Source organism: Pteropus vampyrus, unplaced genomic scaffold (genome assembly GCF_000151845.1).
Source record: "Pteropus vampyrus isolate Shadow unplaced genomic scaffold, Pvam_2.0 Scaffold286, whole genome shotgun sequence".
Lineage (NCBI taxonomy): Eukaryota > Metazoa > Chordata > Mammalia > Chiroptera > Pteropodidae > Pteropus > Pteropus vampyrus.
The window spans coordinates 1,020,101-1,043,736 of record NW_011889067.1 but is presented as its reverse complement, the minus strand read 5'-3'; the positions used below and the strand labels follow the sequence as shown (position 1 = coordinate 1,043,736).

Here is a 23,636-nt window from a genome sequence, read left to right as displayed (position 1 = left end):
ATGCCGAGTTCAGATAGCTGAGGAGTGGGCGGCAGAGCAGATGGAGCCGAGCATCAGAATGCTCTAGTAGAAGGTGATGTGCTTTGGCACTGCAACGCCATTGTGTATCTTTAGACACCCAGGCTTTTCCAAAGAAAAACAGGGATGCACAGACTGGGGGAGCCGACAACTAAATGTGTACAGATGCTGAGAAATGTCCACGTTGAAAAATGACAATTTTGAATTTTCATAGTCTAACAGAATGCCAATCTTCCTTGGGGAAACTGTTATTCTTATATCTGGAGTCATCTTGTTGTGTAGAAATTCATAGTTATGCCTGAAAATTAAACGTTGATATAACAAATCTTTAGAAATTCTGTAGACTAGCTACTTACAGAACACTTTTATGTTAATTTTCAAAAACTATAATTGTGTTATTACATGACTACTAAAGTAAGAGGCCTTTTCCAAAACTATCTCTTTTCTAAAATTTGTCCTAAGAAACTTATACTTTTAAACTCCTTGTTTTTGGTCAACCTCTCAACTAAGAAACTTACATACAGTATAATAAACTCATATGGCATCAAAAGTTGTATAGAAATAGAATGTTTTAAAATTTTGGATTTCAAGGTTCAGATGAGTAAGTCTTTGATAATAAGTAGGTTTGAAACAGGGAGCCTCACAGTCTTTCATGTAATAAAATGGGCCTTTTGGTATAATCTGTGCACAAGTGCTCTAAGGCACCCAATTCTTAAACTTTCAAACTGAGCAGGGCATCCTGGGGGCCTGTCACCCTTCAGCATCATAGAGCTCTACCCCCCTTTCACCACCCTCTGTGTCCTGTATGCTTTGAAAAAATGGCCCAAACCAAAACCAGCCCCAGGAATTTCCTAACCCTGCCATCTTCCGATGTTTGAAGAGCTCTGTGCGCCAGCAGGTTTGTCCACACGACTGGGTCGAACACTTGTAATACAATCTAAATGTGTCAGAGCCAGCCAGCCTGTCTCCATCCAAGTTCACCCATCTTCCCCTAGGCTGCTTTTCTTAACCAAGCAGCCACCAGATGCTAAATGAGCCCTTCCCTCACCAGCAACAGGGTCTCTGACTGAATCGCAACGTACAAGTCAGCGAGGAAACCTTACCCTCATCCTCCACCCGCAACCCTGTCTCTTGTACATGGAAGTGCAAGAAACTTCTGCTCTGGCACTCGGCTTCTTGCCCTTCCTTTTTTATCCTAGCTCGTGTTCCCACCTCTCCTGTCTCCTACCTTCCCCGATCCCCACACTACAGACTCCTGCTCTTCCTTCATGCCCTCAGTTCTCCTGTGCCCCCTGTTACCATTCTAGGACGAGAGACTGATTTCCAGCATCACTCAAGGCAGAAGCTCCGAATAAAAGATCCAGCTCAGTGCACAGTGTTTCTCGCGTTCCCCAAACTGGGTCTTAAGTCCAGTAGAGGGTACTATAGTCTAAATATCTTCCAGGGGGAAAGCTGGTCTTCCCACTTCCAGTTGCCTATGACAAACTAACCATGATGGAGGCTCGTGGGCAAAGAACACCAGAGGAAACTTTAATAGGATTCAGCAAACCAGCAAGCATCAGAAGCTGCCTAGTGCCAGAGGTACGGGGAGAGGGGTGTGGTGAATTTTTTTTGGCAATTTTTGAGATGAAGGGAGGTTGCAACATGGCCTTCTAGGTCTGAAAGTGCCCATTGGCCTGGGCCTCCTGGGGCTTTATTAGCTGTGTGGAACCACCCTGTGTGTATAGGACAGCGCTCAGCAGCAGAAGCAAACCAGTCAGCCTTGCCCTTTAAACCTCTGCCCACATTTACTTAAAAAGATGGAACCGGGGCTTCAAAGCAATGTCCATTTCTAAAACTGAAGCTGAGCACAGATGAAATCCAGTTGCTTAGTGGCTACGAATGCTGTCTGTGGAGCCCACCTGGTTTTGAACCCAAACTCAGAATCTGTGTTGGGTGGAATACTTAACTGCTGTGAGGCACAGCTTTCTTATTTTGAAAATGGGATAATTTGTGAGAAGGAAACAAGACAGTGCATGGATGAGTATAGAACAGTGCTCGGCACACTGTCAGCTCTGCATGAACGTTAGCTGTTTTTGTCCGACAGAAAAGCACCCAAAGCTGCTCTCTCCCTTCTCGTCCAGACTGCAGGGAAAGGGGCTGAAAACAAGTCCTGAAACATCTTAGAATTTAGAATATTTTCTAGCATGTACTGTAGGCCTTAGTTTCTTGTTAGTGAAAACTTCTTTTTTCAAACGTGAACTTCAGTCTGGGGTATGCAGACTGTACTTTACCTTGATAATGCCCACGTGTGCCTCATGCACCAGGACAGGCCGTTTGCTCCCAGGTCCTCCTGTCTGGGGACATCTTCGAAGGCCACTCCCACTGTGTAGTCCAAATGCTCGTCCACCTCCACCTCCCAGTAATGGCGCCCTCGGACTGGAATTAGATTCCCCATGACAGCGACACACCTGGTTTTAAAGTGGAAGCATATGTGACTAGGGGTGACCGCGCCTGGCTGTGTGGGTGTGTGGCGCCGACCGTCGGGGCAGGTCAGTGGTGGACCGCACTTGTGGAGGGAGGTGCTGGGAACAGCTCCCCCCGGAGGGTGGTGCACCCCAAGCTCTCTCAGCCCACCCGCTGCTGCGGAAGGTAGATTCCCGCCAGTGACGGGACAGGAGGGGCAAACTGACAGAAGGCTCTTGTTTTTTAAAATGATGGGGCGTTTTCGTAACAAAAACAAAGGTGTAGTTCACTTGTTCATAAAGAAAGGGACTGAACCCTCACAGAACGCAGCAGTCCGGGGCACGGCCTTTCTCGTGCACAGCCCCTCAGAGCTCCGTTTTCCTTGCCAGATGGGATGCTGCCCAGTTCATGAATCGGTGAATAAAGCCAGGAAGATCTCGTTGAATTCTGTTTCCTAACACTGGTATGACCTTTGTCACTCCTTACTTCCCACGCCCCCCAACCCTGCGGTGGATGGGCAGAGGCGGAAAAGGATGCTGTTTTCCAGTGCACCTTATGCAGTTCTGTTTCACACTGACACATACATAGGTGCTTAACATGTATGCAGTCAAAAAGCCAGCCAGGAGCCAGCGTCTGAGGAAGAGCCAGCTGCGGGGACAGTCTAGGACCCAGGCAGGGAGGCTGCACGCAGTTTTCCGTCAGTGGCCCCTCCGGCCCCCACGTGAGAGCCCCTTCTCTCAGAAGCCTCCTGGCCCTCAAATCAACCCACGAAGACCGCTCTTCGGTCTGACTACCAGGAAGCTGAGAGCCACGTTTAATGTGTCATCGTGGAAACAGAATTAACCCTTGAAGTTAACCTATCTGTGTCTTTCATTTTCTTCCATGCTTTGATTTTTCTAATTCAGTGGTATATATTTGCTCCTTGTTCTAAGTCTTCCTTCAGTATTTGGAAAGAAGAAAGATATAAACAAATCATTTCGACACTGACTGAGTACAAGCTCTGGAAACGGCTCCAGACCCAGACAGAGCCATGTCTGATGGACCACCGCTCCCGCCAGCCATGCCTAGCACAATCGCCACTTCCGCCAGCAGCTTCCCATGGGCTTTCCAGCACCGATTCTTCACCAGGAGTTTTTAAATAAGGTTTCACATGTGAGAGAAAGCGCCAGGCTCAGCATTCGGAGAGCAGGGTCCTTGTTTCTTTCTCCCACGGCGTGACAGTGTGACCCTCATGCCATGGCTTTGTGGCCTGACACCTCCAGCTCTGGCAGCCCAGGACTGGAACTTGAGAGGCCGCATGTCCCTTCTGGCAGTACCAGCCTCTCCCTACCATGCCCCTTTCCCTTCACTCATTTCTGGGACTTCTTACCCTCTTCCAGGCTGCAACAGTCATAATTCGATTCTGTCCAAACCGCAGCATGATTAGGGAGGTTCATAAAATTCTCTAGTGAGTGGCACACAGCACCTACCTAGAAAAGCAGGTGTTGCTGGGGGGCGGCTCCCTTCCTGGAGTTTTCCTCTCACTTCGTACAGCTGTCAGCCCATCCTCAGAAACGGTCAGCCAGGGATGGCATGTGCGCTGGTTCAGGCGGAAATAGCTGCCTGCAGGGGAGCAAACCCATGGAGATCCGCAGCCAGTCGCCCCTCTTTCTCAGCACCGCCGCCATGCGGACGCAGGGAGCACTGCAATCCCGCCTTGGCTTACCGATTAACACAGGTCAGCCTGGACCTCACATAGTAATGACCCTCATGCTAATGGGAGTGGCAGTGGACACCGACTGGGCGGTGACTGCTAAATACTGAGCTAAGCACTTTGCATGTTGTATCTCGTTCAGTCCTCACAATTACCCTTAGAAACAGGTTATTATTTCCACTTGTAGATATGAAAACTGAGGCAAAGGTGGTTAAGAAGTCAGCTGGCAGAAGCCAGAACTCAAATTTGAACCCCAAAGCCTTCTGATTCCAGAGGCTGTGCTCTTAACCGGGGGTTGTGAAAGTCTGCACAAAGACAGCATTTCTGACCTACAGGGCCTGGGGACTGAGGGACCATTCAGCGATCAATGTGACGAAGGTCAGCAAAATTCAACATTCAACTTTCTAGTAGGGCAATGGGGGAGAAGAGATGACAGCCATCCCCAAATCATGGTCAAAACAAAGCTCGGCGAAAAGGGCACAAAAAATTTAATAAAAACTTACTTAGTAAAAATTATCCGTTACTTAGGAACATAGTAACTCATTCTCCATTATTGTCTTTTGGCCAAATTCTTAAGTTCCTGTTCTGCCACTTCTCATTGTCTGACACCATAGTTCAAGCATCACCATCAAGCTGTTCACAATATCGTCACAATTTGATGCTGGAAATTTTGTTTGCCATCTAAGCCGACTGGGAAGAAGCAGACAGATGCATCTGACACCGTGTGGCCCTTACTGCCTGCTCTCTAGTCCCAAACAAGGACGACTTTGGAATATATAACATTTTTTGCTGATTCAAGTTCACTTGAGTTTTTTGCAAATAATGTCTTAAAAAATTATTTGAACAAACTAATTCAGAGACAGCTGTACAGTCGAGAGCTGGCAGTACCTTTCGCCTTGTTCTCTTTCACTGAAATATTCAGCCAGAATTTGACGTTTCAAAACACCAAGTCAGCACAGGAAATTAGAAGTGCCAGCCAACCACAGGAGGGCCCTAGCACAATACAAAATGCTGCGCTGGACCACAGCCAACACCTCCCACCTTAGGTGGCATCTTGTTTTTCTATCTGTATGGAAGGAATATAAGTGGGGACTAATCACAGACCTCTCCCCTGGCATTGGAGACAGGACAAAATTACACGGTCCCTCAGTGAAAGATCCTGGTCAAGGGACGTCATGCCCCGAGCCCTGGGCCCAGGCTCCCTGCTCCTGCTTCCTACCCACACTGCACCCAGCTGGCCTGAACTGGACTTGCTCTGGGAGGGTTGGGAGGGGCTGCTTGGCTTCAGTGCACCTTGGCAAAGCCCAGAGCCCAGAGCCACAGCAGTGCTGGGACAGCAGATGTACGGAATGTCTCTAATCACGTCCCTACTGACTCAAGACTTGGACATGAGATGTGACAATCTGATGACATTATGATGGCAAGTGAGAAGGGAGGAGGAGCTGGACCTGGGCATGTGGGTGCCCATGAGGGCCAGACGGGGCCTGGGAGGAGGCAGGTGGCAGGTCTAAGCTGGCGGTGGGTGGGGAAGTGTTTGGGCCAATGGCAGGAATGGGGGGATGAGCCACAGCCCGTGACTCTTTCTGGGATTTCACACAAATGCTGACCCAAGGGTTGTGTTCAGCTTGTGAGATATGAGGTATTTGGGCCACCCAGGTCTACTGTGACAAGCTTCTAGGCCACCTGGAGAAAAACCTTGAGTTCTAATGCTTGCTCAGGCAAAAACTGCTATGTGATTTGGACCTTCAGCCTCCCCACCCGTAAAATGGGGCTGCAGGGCTTTAATCAGCCCTGCGTCCCTTCCCAACCAGACTTGCCATGTAGTCCTCTCCATGGACATTAATTTACTTTCCAATGAAGTCATGACAGCACTGGGCCTGCCACAACATGGCCACTGTGGGTCCCGGGGAGTGTGTGGCGCGGGCACAGACCTGTGGTGTGGACCGTGGCGGGCTCGCTCCTTGCGCTGGGCCCCCCCATGCCGAGGGCGCGCACGTAGATCGTGTAGCTCCTCCGGGGCTGCAGCTGCACCAAGGCCTCGCAGGTGGGGATACCCACAACAGACCTGGGCAAGGATGCAGAGCCACGGTCACGCCAGCCAAGCACCGGGCTCTGCCTGTGAACCCCTGCAGCTCTCCATCACCTAGGGGTGAGTGTGAACCCCCGGGCAGCCTCCTACATGGACAGTGTCCTTTGTACCTTGAACTCAAATAGCTTGTTTTTGCCTCATGCCGTTCCCACTCTCCCCCTTGAACCCTGCAAGGTGGGCCTTTCAGTTCCCGCGCCTGCAGGCGTTCCCGCATGCACGGTCCTCAGGCCCGCACCTCCCGTCTGTCCAGCTCTCGCTTTAACGTCCATTCCGTGCAGCGTAGCTCCCCACCTCCCCCGCTGATGCGTTTCTCTTTCCTTCACAGCACTGTGTTTCATGCATGTGTTTGTCTTCTTTATGTTTCCCCCACTCGAGTGTCAGCTCCTTAAGAGCAGGGAATGTGTCTCACTCTGACCAGAGACCAGAGCCCTCAATACTTGTTGAATGAATGGATAGTAAACCTTCGTTGAGCTAAAAAAGCAAACCTGAGATTTAACCATTATTCACTTATCGTTAGCTCATCATTCACCTTCAGTAACAGCGGTCTTGTGACTTCTCACGAAAACTAAGCAACTTAAGATTCAGGTTCCAGTGTGTCACAGAGTTTGACCTCCTCTCTAGACTCCACACATTTCTGAGCCGTGTCACTGTGTCAGGTGCGAGGCCTCTCATGCCCAGCAAATGCCCCTCGTGACTCACTCGGTGACGCCCGAGGCTTCCGGTGTGTCTTCCTGGGTCAGCTCCACCGTGTACGAGTCCACAGGATTCAGGTTCCCAGACTCCCAGCAGATCAGCGCGGCCTCCTCGCAGCTCCTTATCTCTTTGTTCTTTATAATGGGGGGAGAAGGTGCTAAACACAGGGGAAAAGGAGAGGTGAGTAACCGTCCCATCTCTACCCAGCCGTTCTGTCCAGGGCACGGACAGAAACGTCACAGCTACTCTCTCCCCGCAAAAGAAATTCATGCAATAAAAAGCAAACCCAGTGCCACAGACCGAATGTGTACATCCCCACCCCCCCACCCCAGTTCATACAGTGAAACCTAGTCCCCAGTGTGACGGCATCTGCAGTCTCTGGAAGGTGACTGGGTCAGGAGGGTGCGGGGCGTTTATTATAAAGAGACCCCAGAGAGCTCCTTTGCCCCTCTCCTGCATGTGAGGACACAGCAAAAAGACAGCTGCCTGTGGGCCGGGAAGGGCTTTCACCGGACAGTGAACCACGGGCACCCTGGACTTCCAAGCCTCCAGAACTGTGAGAAATAAACACCTGCGGTTTATAAGCCGCCACATCTGTAGCCAGAATCCCAAGACACCAGGGGATCCCTTCGAGGTGTTCCGAGACTGGAGGACAGCTGCAGGTTCAAATGGCTGTGATCAAGAGCAGTACTTTCGACATTTTGAGAGCAACTATGAGAAGATGTATGCCAAACAAGGCATGTAGATTAAATGTATTAAATGAAAGAAAAATACACAGCGATTCCTGTCCATCCAAATAAAACCAAGAGCCCTGCCACATCAAAAAAGCTGTGACTCCTGTGTCCTCTGGAACGAAGGTCTTGCTAGAGAAACAAGTGGCCCCCTTACCTGTCATGTACACTGCACATTCACTGGCAGGGCTGAGTCCAGCCCTGTTCTGAGCTGTGACCCAAAATTCATACTGGGTATTTGGCACAAGGTTTGTCACTAAGCAGTATGTTTCTTTGACAGTCACTGTAAACTCTGAAAAAAAAAAAAAAAAAAAAGACAAGAATTCAACCCCCAAATAGGCCAAGTGGTTGCAAATTCGTTGTACTGAATCCCCCTGCTGTAGATTACAAAGCTGGCCATGCATTTTCCCCAGCCCTCTATGCACGCCCTCTGCCATGGACTCTGCTGAAAGAGAGTCAGTCTTTCTCACCATCTAGCTGGGTTTAGCCATGTAACTTCCTTTGGCCAATGGGACAATAGCAAACATGACTCGAACAGAGGCTTGGGAAGTGGGTGCACAGGGAACACTTCCGCTTGAGCCTCCTGCAGGATGAGACCACACGGACAGAAGCCCTGGCCATCCAAATCATCCCAGCCATCACCGCTGAGGCCCCAGATACATAAGCAAGGCCATCCTTGACCATCTAGCCCTACTCATGCTGGCCCAGACCAGAGGGGCTGTCTAGCCAACTCATAGAATTATGAGAAATAATAAATGTTTGTCATTTGAAGCCAAAATGGTGTATTGTGTGTAGGGGTGTTGTTATGTATCAAAGCTAACTGCTGCACCTCCGAGCCTCCCCAGACTCTTAAAGACAGTGATAACTCATTAATTCACCCTCTGATACAAGTTCCTTTATAAGAAAGTGGCCCGTTTAAAAGATCTTAGATTGCCATGGCACAGCCCCAACACAACAGCTTTTCCTGTGCGTCTGCAGAGGGGGCCAACAGGGCTGATTCACGGCCTAAACTGCGATTAACTAGTTCCGACTTGGTCCCCAACCTCCTTTTTCCCCTCCATGCCCTTTTTAGTGCTTAGACCACTCTTGCCCTCGCTCATCATCACTTAAACTTACTCCTACTTTTCTCAAGAATTTCCCATCCTTCCTGGTCTCCGGGCAGACAAAACCATCCTCACCTTCTGCACGCAGAGCCCTCCACCTACATGACCTGGCACAATGAGCAGAGCTCTTGGCAAGGAGCCAGCAGATTTGATTCTCATCCTCTATCTGCCATAAATCACGGTGTCCCCATGGACAGCTCATTTGTCTCTGGGTCTCACTCAGCTTCTTTGTCCATAAGATAGAACTGAGTCCTTTCCCAGCAACCTCTCCCCACCACCCCACACAGGGCAGGCCCTGAGTCCTTCAGATGCTCAGCTGGGGCTCCTCTCAGCAGAATGGCTTATCTATTATGTGGGGTGTGGAGGAGGCAGTTACCCCGGTCCTCCCCGCAGACCAGTCAGCTCTACCTCCCTGGGAAGAGGCAAGGCCAAGAGGCACCCACAGTGGGGCCACTCCCAAGGCCTGGCTCACCCTGGAATGCAGATCAGACCAGCAGGTGCCCTCACCCATCACTGGGGGCTGCACGCTGACCTGCCAGTCTCTCCCAGCGTGGTGTCGCTTTGAGGAGGACTCACCTGCCCTCACGTGCCAAGGCCTGTGAGGAACCCACCATTCCAGCTAGGTCTCCTCAAGTGACCCCACTCTCCCTGCACACAGTGTGGCCAGAGACTCATCTCAAGGACAGTGCTGACCTGATGGTGCAGATACACTCCAGACACCTCAGCCTGGCCTCGTGCCCCTCATCCTCAGTCAGGCTCGTCTTCTACCTTTCTGCCATGCTCACCTGTCAACATCCCATCCTCTGGGGCATTCCAAATGGCAAGCAGATTCATCCCATGCCCCCTTCTCAACTGGTAGGAAGGCAGCACCCAGGCCCCCCAGGGCCTCCACCACTTCAGAGCGTGACTGTGCTCCTGGCAGAGGCTCACCTGCTTGGTCCTTCCCAGGCGAGCTGTCCCGCACTGGCCTGCAGGACAGCTGATAGCTCTCCACGGTGTCGTCGGAGTATAGGCTCCAGCACACTCGGACCGAGGAACCCGTGGCTGAGTTGGGGGCCTGCGGGTTGATCACTGGGGCAGAAGGAGCTGGGAAAGGAAAAGGGAGAAAAACAAACACCAACACGGAGACTTGAGCAGAGGCGCGGGTGGCGGTGGCCCCTTTCACAGGACCACTGGTCCCACAGTGCGCCCATGGGCTGAACAAATGGACAAGGATGGGTGACCAGACCCCATTCCTGCTTTAACGAAGGTACGTGAGCTTGGGGAGGAGGGGCTGGTGGCAGGTTCTTAGGCAGGGCATGGCTTCCAAGTCCTGCACTAGCTATGATCCTCCACCCCTCCCATGCCGTCGAAGGGATAGGACAGTCAGGCCCCCGGGGACCTTCTAAGGGTCAGCCTCTGGCCTCACCCTTAGAAGCCATAAGGACAAAGACATGAAGTAAGAGGGACAAACACTCGTTTCCAAATCTTTCTGGTTTTTCTAGCCATCAGCGTTTCTAACTCGAGGCGCTGCGTACGTGGGATGGTGTTGATGGCGCCCAGCAGCTGCTCCACGTCGGAGAAGTCCAGGGTCTGGTCTTCCAAGGCAGGCTGCGTGGAGATTTCCACGTCTGTTTTGGTCTCCAGGAATTTTCTAAGTCTGTTGGTATTAAAAAAACCCACTAGTAAGAATGGAGGGGGCACCCTCCTCTGGGTCCATCCACTGTGCTGAGCCCCAGAGCCCCAGGAAAAGGGAGAAAAACAAAGACCAATGAGCAGACTTCAGCGAAGGCGCGGGGTAGGGCGAGGCGCCTTTTAGAGGGCCACTGGTCCCAAGGTGCATCCAGGGACCTTTAATACATAAAGGGGGCTCTGCTGAAACTTTCTCTAACAGGCTGCTGGGAGCCTTCTGCTGTCTGCTTCGGTGACTGACCCAGGAGACCACCTACACAGATGGGTGGAAATGGTCTGTGCATTCGAGGGGGAAGAGGTGGGGTCATGCTAGAGAGTGGGGCTGGGGGGACAGGTTTTGACAAGCTCCAGATCCACACCCTCTGAAGGACCCCTCAGGTGCTGACCTGGAAGCTCCCACCCCACTGCCACCCCAGACCCAGGATGTACACTCTCTGCGGCTTCCTCACCACAGGCCAACCGCCCTCATCCTGCTAGCCGTGGACTAGGGCTCGGGTCCTCTAGCTCCTGCTTCCCGGCAGTCACGGGGCTTAGGTGGCAGGGGCAGAACTGGAAACCAGGTCTGTCTTCTGCCAACACCCATGTTCCCAACCCTGCAGTGTCCATGTTGCTCTACAGACTTTGTCACTTCCCACAAAGCAAACCCTGTTTGCAGTAAGGAAAGCAGGGTGGATGGTTGGATGCCCACGGTCATGGGTGTAGCAGGACTTGAGCTCCTGTCTGACTCTGACATGCGTGTTTTCTGCAGAGCAGTCTGGGTGCTGGCACAGGTGGGGGACACTGGGACACTCTCTGGGTCTTGGCTCCTCCTGGTGAAACGAGGGGCTTGTGGAGGAGACCTGCTGTGGGCTTGCTGGCTAGGCCTCACCGCACTCTCTTCCAGCCCTGATTCTGAGCTGCGGGACCAGAGGGTGCTCGTGAGCCCTCACCACTGTTCTGCTTATTCTGGGGGCAGACACAAAAGCTGAAGCTGGGAGCACACAACCAAGCAGAACTGCGTGTCTTTGGACAGCCGGAGGTATAAGGAAAAGAAGTAAATACACGTCAGAACAAAAGTATTACCTGTCAGCCATAGCCACAGCATCCTGAAACAGAGAAAAAGTTTCCAAATCTTTCTGGTTTTTCTAGCCATCAGCGTTTCTAACTCGAGGCGCTGCGTACGTGGGATGGTGTTGATGGCGCCCAGCAGCTGCTCCACATCGGAGAAGTCCAGGGTCTGGTCTTCCAAGGCAGGCTGCGTGGAGATTTCCACGTCTGTTTTGGTCTCCAGGAATTTTCTAAGTCTGTTGGTATTAAAAAAACCCACTAGTAAGAATGGAGGGGGCACCCTCCTCTGGGTCCATCCACTGTGCTGAGCCCCAGAGCCCCAGGAAAAGGGAGAAAAACAAAGACCAATGAGCAGGCTTCAGCGGAGGCGCGGGGTAGGGCGAGGCGCCTTTTAGAGGGCCACTGGTCCCAAGGTGCATCCAGGGACCTTTAATACATAAAGGGGGCTCTGCTGAAACTTTCTCTAACAGGCTGCTGGGAGCCTTCTGCTGTCTGCTTCGGTGACTGACCCAGGAGACCACCTACACAGATGGGTGGAAATGGTCTGTGCATTCGAGGGGGAAGAGGTGGGGTCATGCTAGAGAGTGGGGCTGGGGGGACAGGTTTTGACAAGCTCCAGATCCACACCCTCTGAAGGACCCCTCAGGTGCTGACCTGGAAGCTCCCACCCCCCTGCCACCCCAGACCCAGGATGTACACTCTCTGCGGCTTCCTCACCACAGGCCAACCGCCCTCATCCTGCTAGCCGTGGACTAGGGCTCGGGTCCTCTAGCTCCTGCTTCCCGGCAGTCACGGGGCTTAGGTGGCAGGGGCAGAACTGGAAACCAGGTCTGTCTTCTGCCAACACCCATGTTCCCAACCCTGCAGTGTCCATGTTGCTCTACAGACTTTGTCACTTCCCACAAAGCAAACCCTGTTTGCAGTAAGGAAAGCAGGTTGGATGGTTGGATGCCCACGGTCATGGGTGTAGCAGGACTTGAGCTCCTGTCTGACTCTGACATGCGTGTTTTCTGCAGAGCAGTCTGGGTGCTGGCACAGGTGGGGGACACTGGGACACTCTCTGGGTCTTGGCTCCTCCTGGTGAAATGAGGGGCTTGTGGAGGAGACCTGCTGTGGGCTTGCTGGCTAGGCCTCACCGCACTCTCTTCCAGCCCTGATTCTGAGCTGCGGGACCAGAGGGTACTCGTGAGCCCTCACCACTGTTCTGCTTATTCTGGGGGCAGACACAAAAGCTGAAGCTGGGAGCACACAACCAAGCAGAACTGAGTGTCTTTGGACAGCCAGAGGTATAAGGAAAAGAAGTAAATACACGTCAGAACAAAAGTATTACCTGTCAGCCATAGCCACAGCATCCTGAAACAGAGAAAAAGAGAAAATATTAAATGGATTTTGGAAATAAATTTATTTTCCAAACTATATAATAATATAAACTATTTAAAAACTTGGAAATTAGGAAAAAGAAAAAAATCGGCCCCATCCCTCACTCTAACAGAGCCACTCTTACGAAGCCCGTACCGGCCCTTCCATGACTGCTGCTTTTTCCCAACAACATGACACAAGCACTTTGCTCCTTACAAACGGTCCCTGGGCCCGTCGATGTGAAAGCTGAATAACAGATGGCTGAGGGGGACGCCCATCCTTCACGCAGCTGTTCTACTGCTGGACATTCTGCTTGCCTCCAGTTTCTCACCCTCATAAATAACAGTGAGACACCCTCATGTGTATGTACACTGTCTCCACCTTTGGGACTGTCTCGAGATACAGTGGGATCATGGGACGAGGGACCCTGGCTCAAAAGGTCTGAGCACTGGGTGCTATAGTGATGACTGCCAACCAGCTTCCCAGGTTCCATCACGGGTCCCGCACCCCAAGCGTGGCTGGAAGGAGGCGCTCTTGGGCTTTGAGGGACCATGGTGGACTTGTTCAGTGTGGAAGCCATATCTGGCAACCAGGCAGCTCTGGAGGCTGAAGGGCCCTCCCCCACATCCTGGACGTTACAACTTCCCCAAGGTCCTAGGCGCCTGGTGAAGAAAAGGGACTAAGCTCTGACTGAGACTGAAATTCCCACAGCCCAGGTGCATGGGGGCTTGACGTGAGAGTTTACTGGATTACAAGGAAATAAGAAACGGAGTTTTTGCATTTCTAAGTTTATGAAGTAAGATTTGTAATCGCTGCTCTTGTAACTGGGAAACTGGGGTGACTTTTTGGTCTGGACATGCTTCTCCCCAGAGCTCTAAGAGGCCATCTGAGGTGGCCAGAAGCACTGTTCCTGCTCAGCTCCAGAAAGAGGGGACGGATCTCTAGGTAACCAAAACAGAGGAAGAGACTCTGCAGTTGCCTGAGCAACGTTGGAGGGAAGGGGCGAGCTGTGTATGAGCTGCCTAGTCACTCATAGGTGACAGTCCCACTGTCGTGAACATCCAGTGGAATCTAACAGATGCTGTCCCCTCCAGGCAGAGAGGGGACAACCTAACCTACTCCAGCCATAACTGTCATTTCAGTTACTTGTTTTTACTTCCTTACTGACCTTTATGAAGTCAACCTTCTCTTGATGACACATCTCCTCTATTGTTTCCATCAGTTCTTTACAGGTGTCCAGATTTTCTCCACAGCTGACCAGCTGTCCATATAAGGCTTCTAGTTTCTCTTTCTTTTTCTCCCCTAGAGCTTGTATTTTTTCTTCATATTTTTGAGCGAGTGTTTCCAAGATCTCGTTGTAATGGGACTCAAAGTTTTGTTCTTGTCTTCCAAAATTCTCCTGCAAGACAGTGGACCTCAGTCATTTCAGTGCATGTGCTGTGTTGACTACAGAGTCATTTGGGGCATAAAAATATATTTACCCAGAGATATTTTAGTACTCGTCATCTTATCGTCTTCTGCCAGGATGCTGAGGTGGATGCAGTGGGGGCTAGGGACCAGAAGTCTCCAGGTAGAACCCAGGGATAATCTTAACAAAAAACACTGCTTTTTCTCCTGGCATCATTTTGCCATTCCCCACTCCCACTCTCTACCCCACATCTGTTTTGGCCACCTCCCATCACCATGACAACCCACCAAGGAGATGATGAGTCAGCCCACCAGTGGAACCTTGGACCTGAAGACAGAAATGTTTGCTGGGGCAATTCCCACCACCTGTCTTTCCCTCCCGAGCTCTCGACATCTCATGACCCCCTCCTCCACTCCCTGATGTCTGGATTACACAAATACCAGGACTACACAAATACTCATATAGACTAAGAGAAAGATGAAGGGGGAGGGGAATAAGGGTTGTGACAGATGGTGCTGCCTAATAGATGAGAAAAGGTAGGAAGGCAGAGGGAAGGTGGTGACAGTACTTAATCCGGGAGCACAATGGATGAGAAACACTGATTAAAGCATATCAACTCCTGATGTCCATTACTTAGACTGGAAGCACAAGAAAGCTCTGTGGGTTCTGTCTGATGTCATCCCCATCAGATAACAGGGTCATTTCCAAAGAGGCTCTGATCAATCATTCAGGGGTGTTTACTGAACATCTACTATGTGTAAGCCTTGCTCAGAATGGCAGAAGAGAGGAAAAAACAGCAGAGTGAAAAAGCAAAAGTTCAGAGTCCTCACTGAGGTGAAGATACTCTGATCTGAGAGTGAGCTGGCTGCTCAGAGTGTGGGGAGCTTTGTCCTGGACGTTGGGCACTTATCCCTCTTACCGCCTCCCTAGGCTTGGAAGAGGAAGGGTTTGTCCCTTCTCTAGGGGATCAGTGCAACAGCTCTCCTCCCTTTTAAGATTTGGGGTGAAGAGGTCTAGCTTCATGGAAAGGGGGGCCTGGGCTGTTAATTCATGCAAGGTGCTCCTGTTGTTTCAGTCCGAGGCTGCATTACTAGAAGTAGAACATCCACATGAAGGGAGGAGAGAGGGAAGACCCCTGGTCCTCAGTCCTGGTCTACCTCACCTGGGTGGCAGCAAGTATCGTGGTAATACACCATGCCTACTGGGCACACCCAGGGGACTGTGATGTGTTTGGGGATAGGAACGGAAACTTGTTAATCTTATGAGAAATAGGTAATAGCTGAGAAAAAGAATACTTATCAGTGACAAGATGGGGGTCTTACAAAGCTGTGCTACGGTGGCCCATGAGAGTCCCGCTTTGTAGTAGGACTGGGGATATAACAACGCAAAGACACAGTCTCCCTCCCGAAAGCCTATGGTTCTGCAGAGAAAGCTGGCAGGTAACTGGTTCCGTGAGGTGTAGGCCCAGGGTGCTGTGGGAGGGAGGGGTTTGAGTGGAGAAGGGCAGCAGTGGCGCCACATGCTCTAAGACAACGATTCTCTGCCTCGCACTGGACGCAGCTGTTGCCCCAGCCGCTGACAGAAGCAAGCGTGTCTGATGGGCTCGGCAGTGGGCTCTTACCTCCACAGTGATAAAAACCTCCTCTAAGTGACTTGCAAAATTTTCCATCTCGATAATTTGCTTTTCCAACTTGTACATGTTTTTGTGAATTTCATCCTATCAAACAGAGGATCACAAGAAGACGTTAATGCTACATCTTTTCTCTTTTTTTGTAGAAGACACGTGAGATTTGCTCCCTGCCTACATACTCGAGATGTAGATGCAAGAGAAAGGAGGACCAGGGAGACCCATTTACCTTGGCACTTTCCAGTGCTTTATTGAGTGGGGTCACCTCATGCTCTCTGTGTTCATCAAGAACCTTCTCCAGTGCTCTTATTGGAGTTTTGCAAGTGACACAGAAAACGTCAGCAGCTTCTTCCTCATCTTCCTCCTCTGGGATGACGTAGCACTCATACTCCTCGCTGGCTCGGCCATGCGTGTATCTGTAGGCTTCCCGCAGGTCCTGGCACTCGCCCGCTGAGCCCCACACTCTGAAGCTCAGGTCCTCAGCCTCAGCTGCCTCTCCGCTAAGTCTCCAGCCCCTCTGCTCACTGGCTGGTTCTCCCTCCGTCATCATGTAAGGAGGATATTCTGAAACCTCTATTCTCGGCATGTTTTCATCAACAAACTCATCCCCGAATTCGTGGTCATCTTCAAGTCCGTATAAGTGGACAAGTTCATCCACTTCCTCTTCGAGGTCTCTTCGAGGCTGACCTTTTGCTAGGCCTCTTGGTTCACCAGTCATTTCGGCTTGGACGACTTCTCTTCTCATCCTACTGCTTTCTTCTGGGAAGATCTGCAGCCTGTCTTCAGAGTCGTACGGATCCATGTGATAAAGGTGGAAGTCCCTGGGGGCAGTCGGCCTGTCCAGCTCCGGCGCCTCCTCAGCTCCCTCCTCCATTGTCGCTCCGGAAGCCCTGGCAGCACCTCTGCACTAGAAAGATCCTGCCTGGACAGTTAATAGTGGATATTACGGGTCCTAGGACACAGAAAGAGGAAGACAACTCCATTTCTGAGAAGGTCATTGCAGGAGATAATCATTAGATTGGACTCAACTCATTTGTAATTTTTAAAAATCATCTGAGCAGCTGAGTTGGGGTTTTAAATCTATAAAGAAAGGTTTGCTCTCTACTGGAGGATTTTTAGATAACGTAAATTTTCTAAGGGGATTCACAAGCAAACAATTTTGAAGACCGCTGATCCACACACACAAAAAGGAAGATCCTTTTTGTTTAGAGAAGCAGTTCACCCCCTCGCCCCCATTTAAGTGCACAAGTCACAAACAGGTACAGTTGACATTCAAATATTGGCCTAAATTTCCATGTACCAGAATGGCTGTACCATGGTAATCTGTGCAAATACTTTATCAACACGTATCCGTACATAAAACCAGGATAATGCAAGCTGTTTATCTTATCCCCTAATCTTTTTTAAAATAAATTTATTGAAATAGAATTTAATTATCATAAAATTCACCTGTTTTAAATGCACAATGCAAAAATTTTTAGTAAATACCCTGAGTTATTCATATAATCATTACCACAATTCAGTTCCAAAGGCCCCCTTTTTAAAAAAATTGTGGTAAACCTAATCCTTTAAAGAAAGGTACTAATATTATTAAATTACTCCAATATGACACATATGAAACGGGTTTTGAGTAAAATAACAAAAGCAAAAAAAAATTTTTAAGGTAGTTGAGCACGTTTTCCCCCGCAGCCATAACTTTTATGATCCAAACAGCTTCCCTTAATTTCCACGCATGGGCTCAGAGCCAGCAGCCAGCTGTCTGCCTTGCCTACTTGTTCTGCACAAGTTGTACTTGTACGCAGAAGTCAGGTTCAGTTGCTTCCCCTATCAGTTTTGCTTATCTTTCTTTGTGACCTGCACTAACAGAACGTCCTTTTAATAGTCCAAAGCTATTTTTAAAAAAGCCATTCATTTGTCTTCCTGCTATTCCCATTTTTCATTGCAGTTTTTAATATAACGTTTTCTGACGGCCTAATTGTGAAATCCATGGACAGAGTCCCAGGTCCTCTTGACTGTTCTGGGCCATTCGATCCTGCTGACCCTCCCTTCTCCCCATGCTCAGCTATGCTCTCCTGCTGGCCAATGGCTGCTCAGGTCTCGGCTGAGTCCCACGCCAGCTGCTCGTCACACGCTGGCATTCCTCAGGCTTCCATCCTATTTCCTCTTCTCACTCTCCACCTGCTCCAGGTGTTCCTGTCCACTTCTCTGCTGATGGCTCCGAATCCCTGCCTCTGGCCCTAACCTCGGCCCCACACAGAGGCAGAGGTTTAGAGGTCAGTTGTCTTCCTGGACCTCTCCAGTCATCTCAGACTCAGCACTGCCCGATGCAGCTCATCACCTCTCACTTTCTCCACCCTGGTGTCTGCTTCACAGTCCCCCAAGTGACAAGGCTGCAGTCACATCCACATACCACACCGAAGATGCCTGGAGGCCCAGCTGGCCGAGCAGACTTCCAAAGAATCCACTGTCTTCAGCCTCTCTGCACCCTGGCCTTCAATGTCTGTGACGACCTGAACTGATTGTCTGGGTCCCAGTCCCCCCAGACCTTCCTATTATAGGCCCTCTGTTTCATCCCTCTTCTCCAGACTCCCTCTGCAGAGACCAAGGATCCCTTGGCTTTTCTACCCATGCCCTCGGGGGAAAGAACTCAGCTCTCTGTTGAAGTCTAGTCAGAGATACACTTTGCCCTATTGGTCCAGATCTCCCTGCTCACTCCTGTGGACAGGCAGCCAGGCTCCCCTTGCTGCCTGTCCCCACGCCCTCTGATCTGTCCTGCGAGCCACAGGGAAAGGCTAAGGGAGGTAATGAGGGCAGCAGAGGACTGACCTTTTCCCATATCTTGCCCCACTTTAGGAAGGTTTGACCCAAGAATAAGAGGTTCTGGATCCCAGTGACAGAGACCCGAGCTGAGCTTAACGTGGAGGGCCACCTTTCTTCGTCTGGGACTCTGCACTAAATACCACTCCCAATCTCTTCGTGGCTATAACCCTCCTTAGAAGTCCCTCACACACCCCTCAGTGGGCTCACTCCAGCTCTTGCTCATGGCAAGACAAAAACACCAGAACTGAATGGCCTTCTCTGACCATGGTGGGGACAGAGGGTAAGTGACAACACACGGGCCTGGTGAGCCCATGGGGCTCTTCTCTCTCTCCCCTTCACTGTGAGGTCCCCACAGGATGCCATTTTCCCATTTCCTCCATCAGCACCACTCAGAGGTGGAGTTCCAGTAGCCATTAGGGCACAGAGACACTGCTATCCTAACTCTGTGCCATGTGTAATTGGTTTCTGGGTCTGGATCCCAAGAAGGAAACTTTACCCGAGACTCCGAGATGGCACATAACACTGGGAATTCAGAAGAGCTTCAGTCCCACTCTCTGACGCTCCCAGACTCTTCATGAGGAAGAGGATGGTAAACATCACTTCAGCAATGTCTCCTAAGGCTGAGGACACAACCATGCAGGATCAGCCCACAACGTGCCAGTCCGCTGTGTCCTGTACCAGCGGCAGGCCCTTGGAGACCTGGTCCATCCACTAGGTGCGGGGGAGGGATGAAGACAGGCCACTCCCAGAAGCAGCATCACAAAGCAAGTGGCTCTGGGGCTGGCGCTCTGCCTCCCCAACATCGTGACTCACGAAGATCTGAGCACCTGCATTTTCTTTTGGGTCAGTCCTCAAAACCCTGCCCGCCATTAGACCCTGGCTGAGGCAGTCCTGGCTTGTCCTCACCACCATAGCCTGTTTTAGGGATGAAGAAATGTGGCTGCAAGTGAAGGAGGGCACGTCTTCTCCCAACAAAAAAGGTAATTATGTGTAGCAGTGGAGTGGTAATTACCCCTGCTGTGGTAATTATTTCACAATATATACATGTATCAAGTCGTTACACTGTACCGTAAACTTACACAATGTTATATACAAATTATGGCTCCATAAAGCTGGAGAAATAACTGCATAGAAATAATGTCTTACCATTGACACTTGCTTCGGGCTCTGGCATGGCATCGTGGAGAAAGGAGGAGGGGAATGAGATAGAGGGCAATTAGATCTAGAAATGGAACCGGGTGTTGGGGTGGAGAGGGTCGCACCCCCTCTCCAGGGGTCTCTAACTAGCCACCAGCAGCAGTAGGTCTCCTGAGCTCAGCAGGTCCCCTGTCTTCACTCCACCTGGGCTCCTGGCTGCTGTCTCTACTGCAGGGGCACTATGAGCCCCACCTGGCCATGCCAGAGTTTCAGAAGTCCTGGACCCAGCATGCTGTGGGCAACATGGAATGACTTGAGAAGTCACTCACACAGACCGTGTGGGGAAGCCTGAGGTCCTTCTATGACTCCAGCTGAACCCCGCCACATTCAGTGTCCCAGCACCGACTATTCATGGGGCTGAAGAGGTGTGGATTCAAGAGAACAAGACTGTGCCAGCCAGATGCTGGGGTACAGTGAATGAGACACAATTCTTGGTGAAAAGGAGGCCCCAGACATGGGAATCAGTGATGGCTCTGTGTGGGGCTGACGCATAGCTTCTCAGAGGCACCACTTCCCTCTGTCCTGGAACTCCAGGTACCTCCCCCTCCTAAAGCACAGGCTCTGCTCACACGGGACAAAATCACATTGTTCCGCTCCGTGGCTCCAGTACCCTACCTGAGTGCCACATTGGCTCTCCGCGTGGCTGTCCCTAACCAGCAGAAAGCCCTCATCACGTTGCTTTGCTCGGACTGAAGTGGTAGGTCTGCACATCCTGCATTCTGAGGACTCCATTGCTGACCAGTCTCGGCTTCCCTGGGCCCCAGCTCCGCCTCCCCGCAGTCTTACCTTCTCCACTGTTCCTTCCGACCACCCCCGGTATCCTCCCACGTAGGTCCCAATCAAGGCCCTGGCTCAGGCCGTTCTTCCTGCTGAGAGCACCCCGCCTTCCCCATCTCACCACCGCTCCTTAAACCCCTGCCCATCCACCACGGCCAGTGCCTGTCACATCCTCCATGGGGGCCATGGCATTCCTAATATCCATGATAACAGCATGACACCCACTCCCTTCAGCACCCAAACTAGAGACCAGGAGCTCATCCTTGACACCACTCAATCTAATTAATGCCCGATTAATGCTGACTCTGGTTCATGCTCCTCAATCTTCAAGTAACGTCCCTCCATCCCTCCCCACGGCCACTGCCCCTGGATTCACAGTCCTGCGCCTGCTCTCTGTCTCTGCTACTTCCCAGCAGTGTAGCCTTGGGAAGATCATCTCTCTGGGCCTCACTCTCAAGAGTCCGTGAAACAGGTTTATCAACAGTTTTTACCTCATAAAGTTGGCATTTAGATGAAATAACACAATGTATGTAACATGCTTAGCATAGTACATGGCTAAAAGTAAGTCCTCAGTAAACGTTAACTGTTATTGTTGTTGTTGTTATTTTATTATTATCTGGACCTCAGCCTCTCCCACCTGAACGAGGTTAGAAGTCTCCTACCTGGTCACTCATGGAGGGTGAGGACCAGGGCCAGAAAGTGAAGTCACAGTAGTCACAGCAATGCAGAGTCATCTGTGGCCACTGCAGGATCATTCTATCCTTTGAAACAGCTGGAGATAGGAGAAGCCACCAAAGCAGAGCAGCCTGAGGCCCAGGCCCAGACACTGGCTATGAGATCACCCCTGCTCGCAGCAAGAGCTCTCAAGGGACCTAGGCAGAGAGGCAGAATTCCAGGATGGAGGGTCCCTTGCAGAACATCTGATTGCATTTCCTGATTTTAGGATAGCAAAACTGAGCTCCTGTAAGGATAAAGAGCTGATTTCACTTAACAAGGGTTGATCTGGGGCTACTCTGTATCAAGCTCTGTGCTGGGTGCTAGATACATAGCCAGGCAGGTGAAGAGTTGGATCTGGACGACTAAACCACAACTATACACTGAGGAGTGGCTCACTAAAAATAACACGTTTCCACATGCTACCAAAAGGGAGAAAACCAGAATTCTATATGACCAATAAATCAAGAGAAATTCTTTCTACCAGAAGCTGGAAAACACTGAGCGCGAATGCTAATGAGACGTTCCTCCACTCCAGCATTTGCCCTTTGAACACAAACACAAACTGCTCTGGGAGCTCAGGTCACAGTAGGAACTTTGCAACATACCCCCACAGGTGACACTCACTTTTCCTGCTCGACATTCAGATTCTTTCGGTTTCTTAACAAAATATTCAGAATTGGGGGAGGCACATTAATAATAAATTGTCATTTTAAAAGTTGTAAAACTGAGGCTTAGAGAAATAAAGTAATAAATCACAGTCTATACTGAATATAATAGCTAAATAGCTTCTACTCTATGGCATAGGCTGCAGTTAAAAAAAAAAAAAAACATTTGCAAGTCTTATATGGGAAGTGTATCCCTGTGCTTTAATTAGAAAAGTCTCCCCCTAAAATGTTTTTTAACCATTTATGGGTCACGGGTGCCTCTGAGCATCCACTGAAAGCTGTGAACTCTCTCCTCAAAAGCGAGTCCATAAAGGCACATAGTTTTGCATATAATTTTAGAAACACATCCAGGTAGCCCTAGCAATTTCTGAGCCACAGCTAAAAAAAATCTGCTTTAAAGTGTAAGCTGTACCATTATGCAAAATAGTACAAATCAGCTTTACAGGCACAGTCCAAACCTGAAAACTCTATGGAGGACGGGGTGTGCATGACAAATGCAAAATGATGACAGTGCTGTTTTTCAGTATTTGATTCAAAGCATGGAATTACGATGTGTCAGCATGCACATTTGGGGTTCCAAACTGTTCTAGTAAATGGGCTCCTACACTAAAAATACCCTCAAGACACATGGCAGGAATCACTAGCCTCTCTTATCTGCATCAGAGGCTTTCACTCTGTACCCAACACCACATTCAGTAAAGGTGAATCCTTGCTACAAAAAGGCACAGAAAACATTCACAGTTTATTGTAATTTACACATTTGCAATTTATGATGCTATCCCTTCCCACCTACAGGAAAGATATTGCATTAACAGTGTGGCATTAAGTTACTGAGTTTCAATAATATAATTTGCATTAGAAGAATGTGACTACCCAAAAACTTGCCTGCTCTTCTTTTCACGCTGAGGCCGTGGATAACTGCTAGAAAACTGTGCCCGGTTCAGCAGGCTTTCCCTCTGGGTGACCTATGCACAGCCACGGGCTGCCCCTGCCTGCTGTACACCAGGGCTCTGCATCCGGATAAAGGCGATGGAAATACGAGCTGGCTGCGGCTGCAAATAGCAACAGGCCTGCCATGAGCGAAAGCCCAAATATAGACCTACCCCAGGCTGCCCTGTTACTTCTGCTCAAGTGTCACCAGGAGAGGTCACATGCTGTCCTCTGAGTTACTCCTGACTGTGGGGATCTGTGTCCTGTAAGCCACTGAAGGACTCAGATGGTTGGTCATGTATAGAGGGCTGGGGGCAGAAGGGAGGTGCAGCCACGCAGAGGAAGATTTCTGAGAGCCCATGCTGGGCACCTTCTGCCTTGGGCTGAGCATCTTTTCCCAAAGTGTTTTGATAAAGCACAACTCTACAGGTAATCAAACAACTTAATTTGTTCCTTTAACGTTTACTCAGGGTGGGATGTATTCTGCACTCTGGATAAAGATCCAGCAGCACCGTGACTTTCTGCTTCCTCTGATGTCAAACACAATCCTAGGGGCACCTGAAAACATTCAGTAATTAAATACACGATTTACTATATTAATCACAATGCCACACTGAGTTTAGTTGGCACCAAAATCTCCCCTGCG

At 50.3% G+C, this 23,636-nt stretch overlaps 1 protein-coding gene across 8 annotated transcripts in view; it reads right to left on the bottom strand.

Moving 5' to 3' along the window:
* Positions 1-23,636, bottom strand: part of FSD2 (fibronectin type III and SPRY domain containing 2) — a 59,535-nt gene continuing 35,899 nt past the window's right edge. For 6 of the 8 annotated variants that reach the window (XM_023521009.1, XM_023521008.1, XM_023521007.1 and 3 more), the window contains exons 5-17: positions 21,341-23,025; positions 16,114-16,836; positions 15,879-15,974; positions 14,018-14,248; positions 12,821-12,843; positions 11,605-11,726; positions 9,703-9,858; positions 7,827-7,961; positions 6,945-7,095; positions 6,088-6,221; positions 3,933-4,065; positions 2,292-2,468; positions 1-316 (exon numbers count right to left, since the gene is read on the bottom strand). In XM_023521009.1, the coding sequence (XP_023376777.1) occupies positions 64-316; positions 2,292-2,468; positions 3,933-4,065; positions 6,088-6,221; positions 6,945-7,095; positions 7,827-7,961; positions 9,703-9,858; positions 11,605-11,726; positions 12,821-12,843; positions 14,018-14,248; positions 15,879-15,974; positions 16,114-16,758 (2,256 nt within the window). In that variant the 5' untranslated portion in view covers positions 16,759-16,836; positions 21,341-23,025 and the 3' untranslated portion in view covers positions 1-63. The remainder of the gene's footprint in view (positions 317-2,291; positions 2,469-3,932; positions 4,066-6,087; positions 6,222-6,944; positions 7,096-7,826; positions 7,962-9,702; positions 9,859-11,604; positions 11,727-12,820; positions 12,844-14,017; positions 14,249-15,878; positions 15,975-16,113; positions 16,837-21,340; positions 23,026-23,636) is intronic. The other 2 variants (XM_011376111.2, XM_011376117.2) reach the window with 2 other exon arrangements.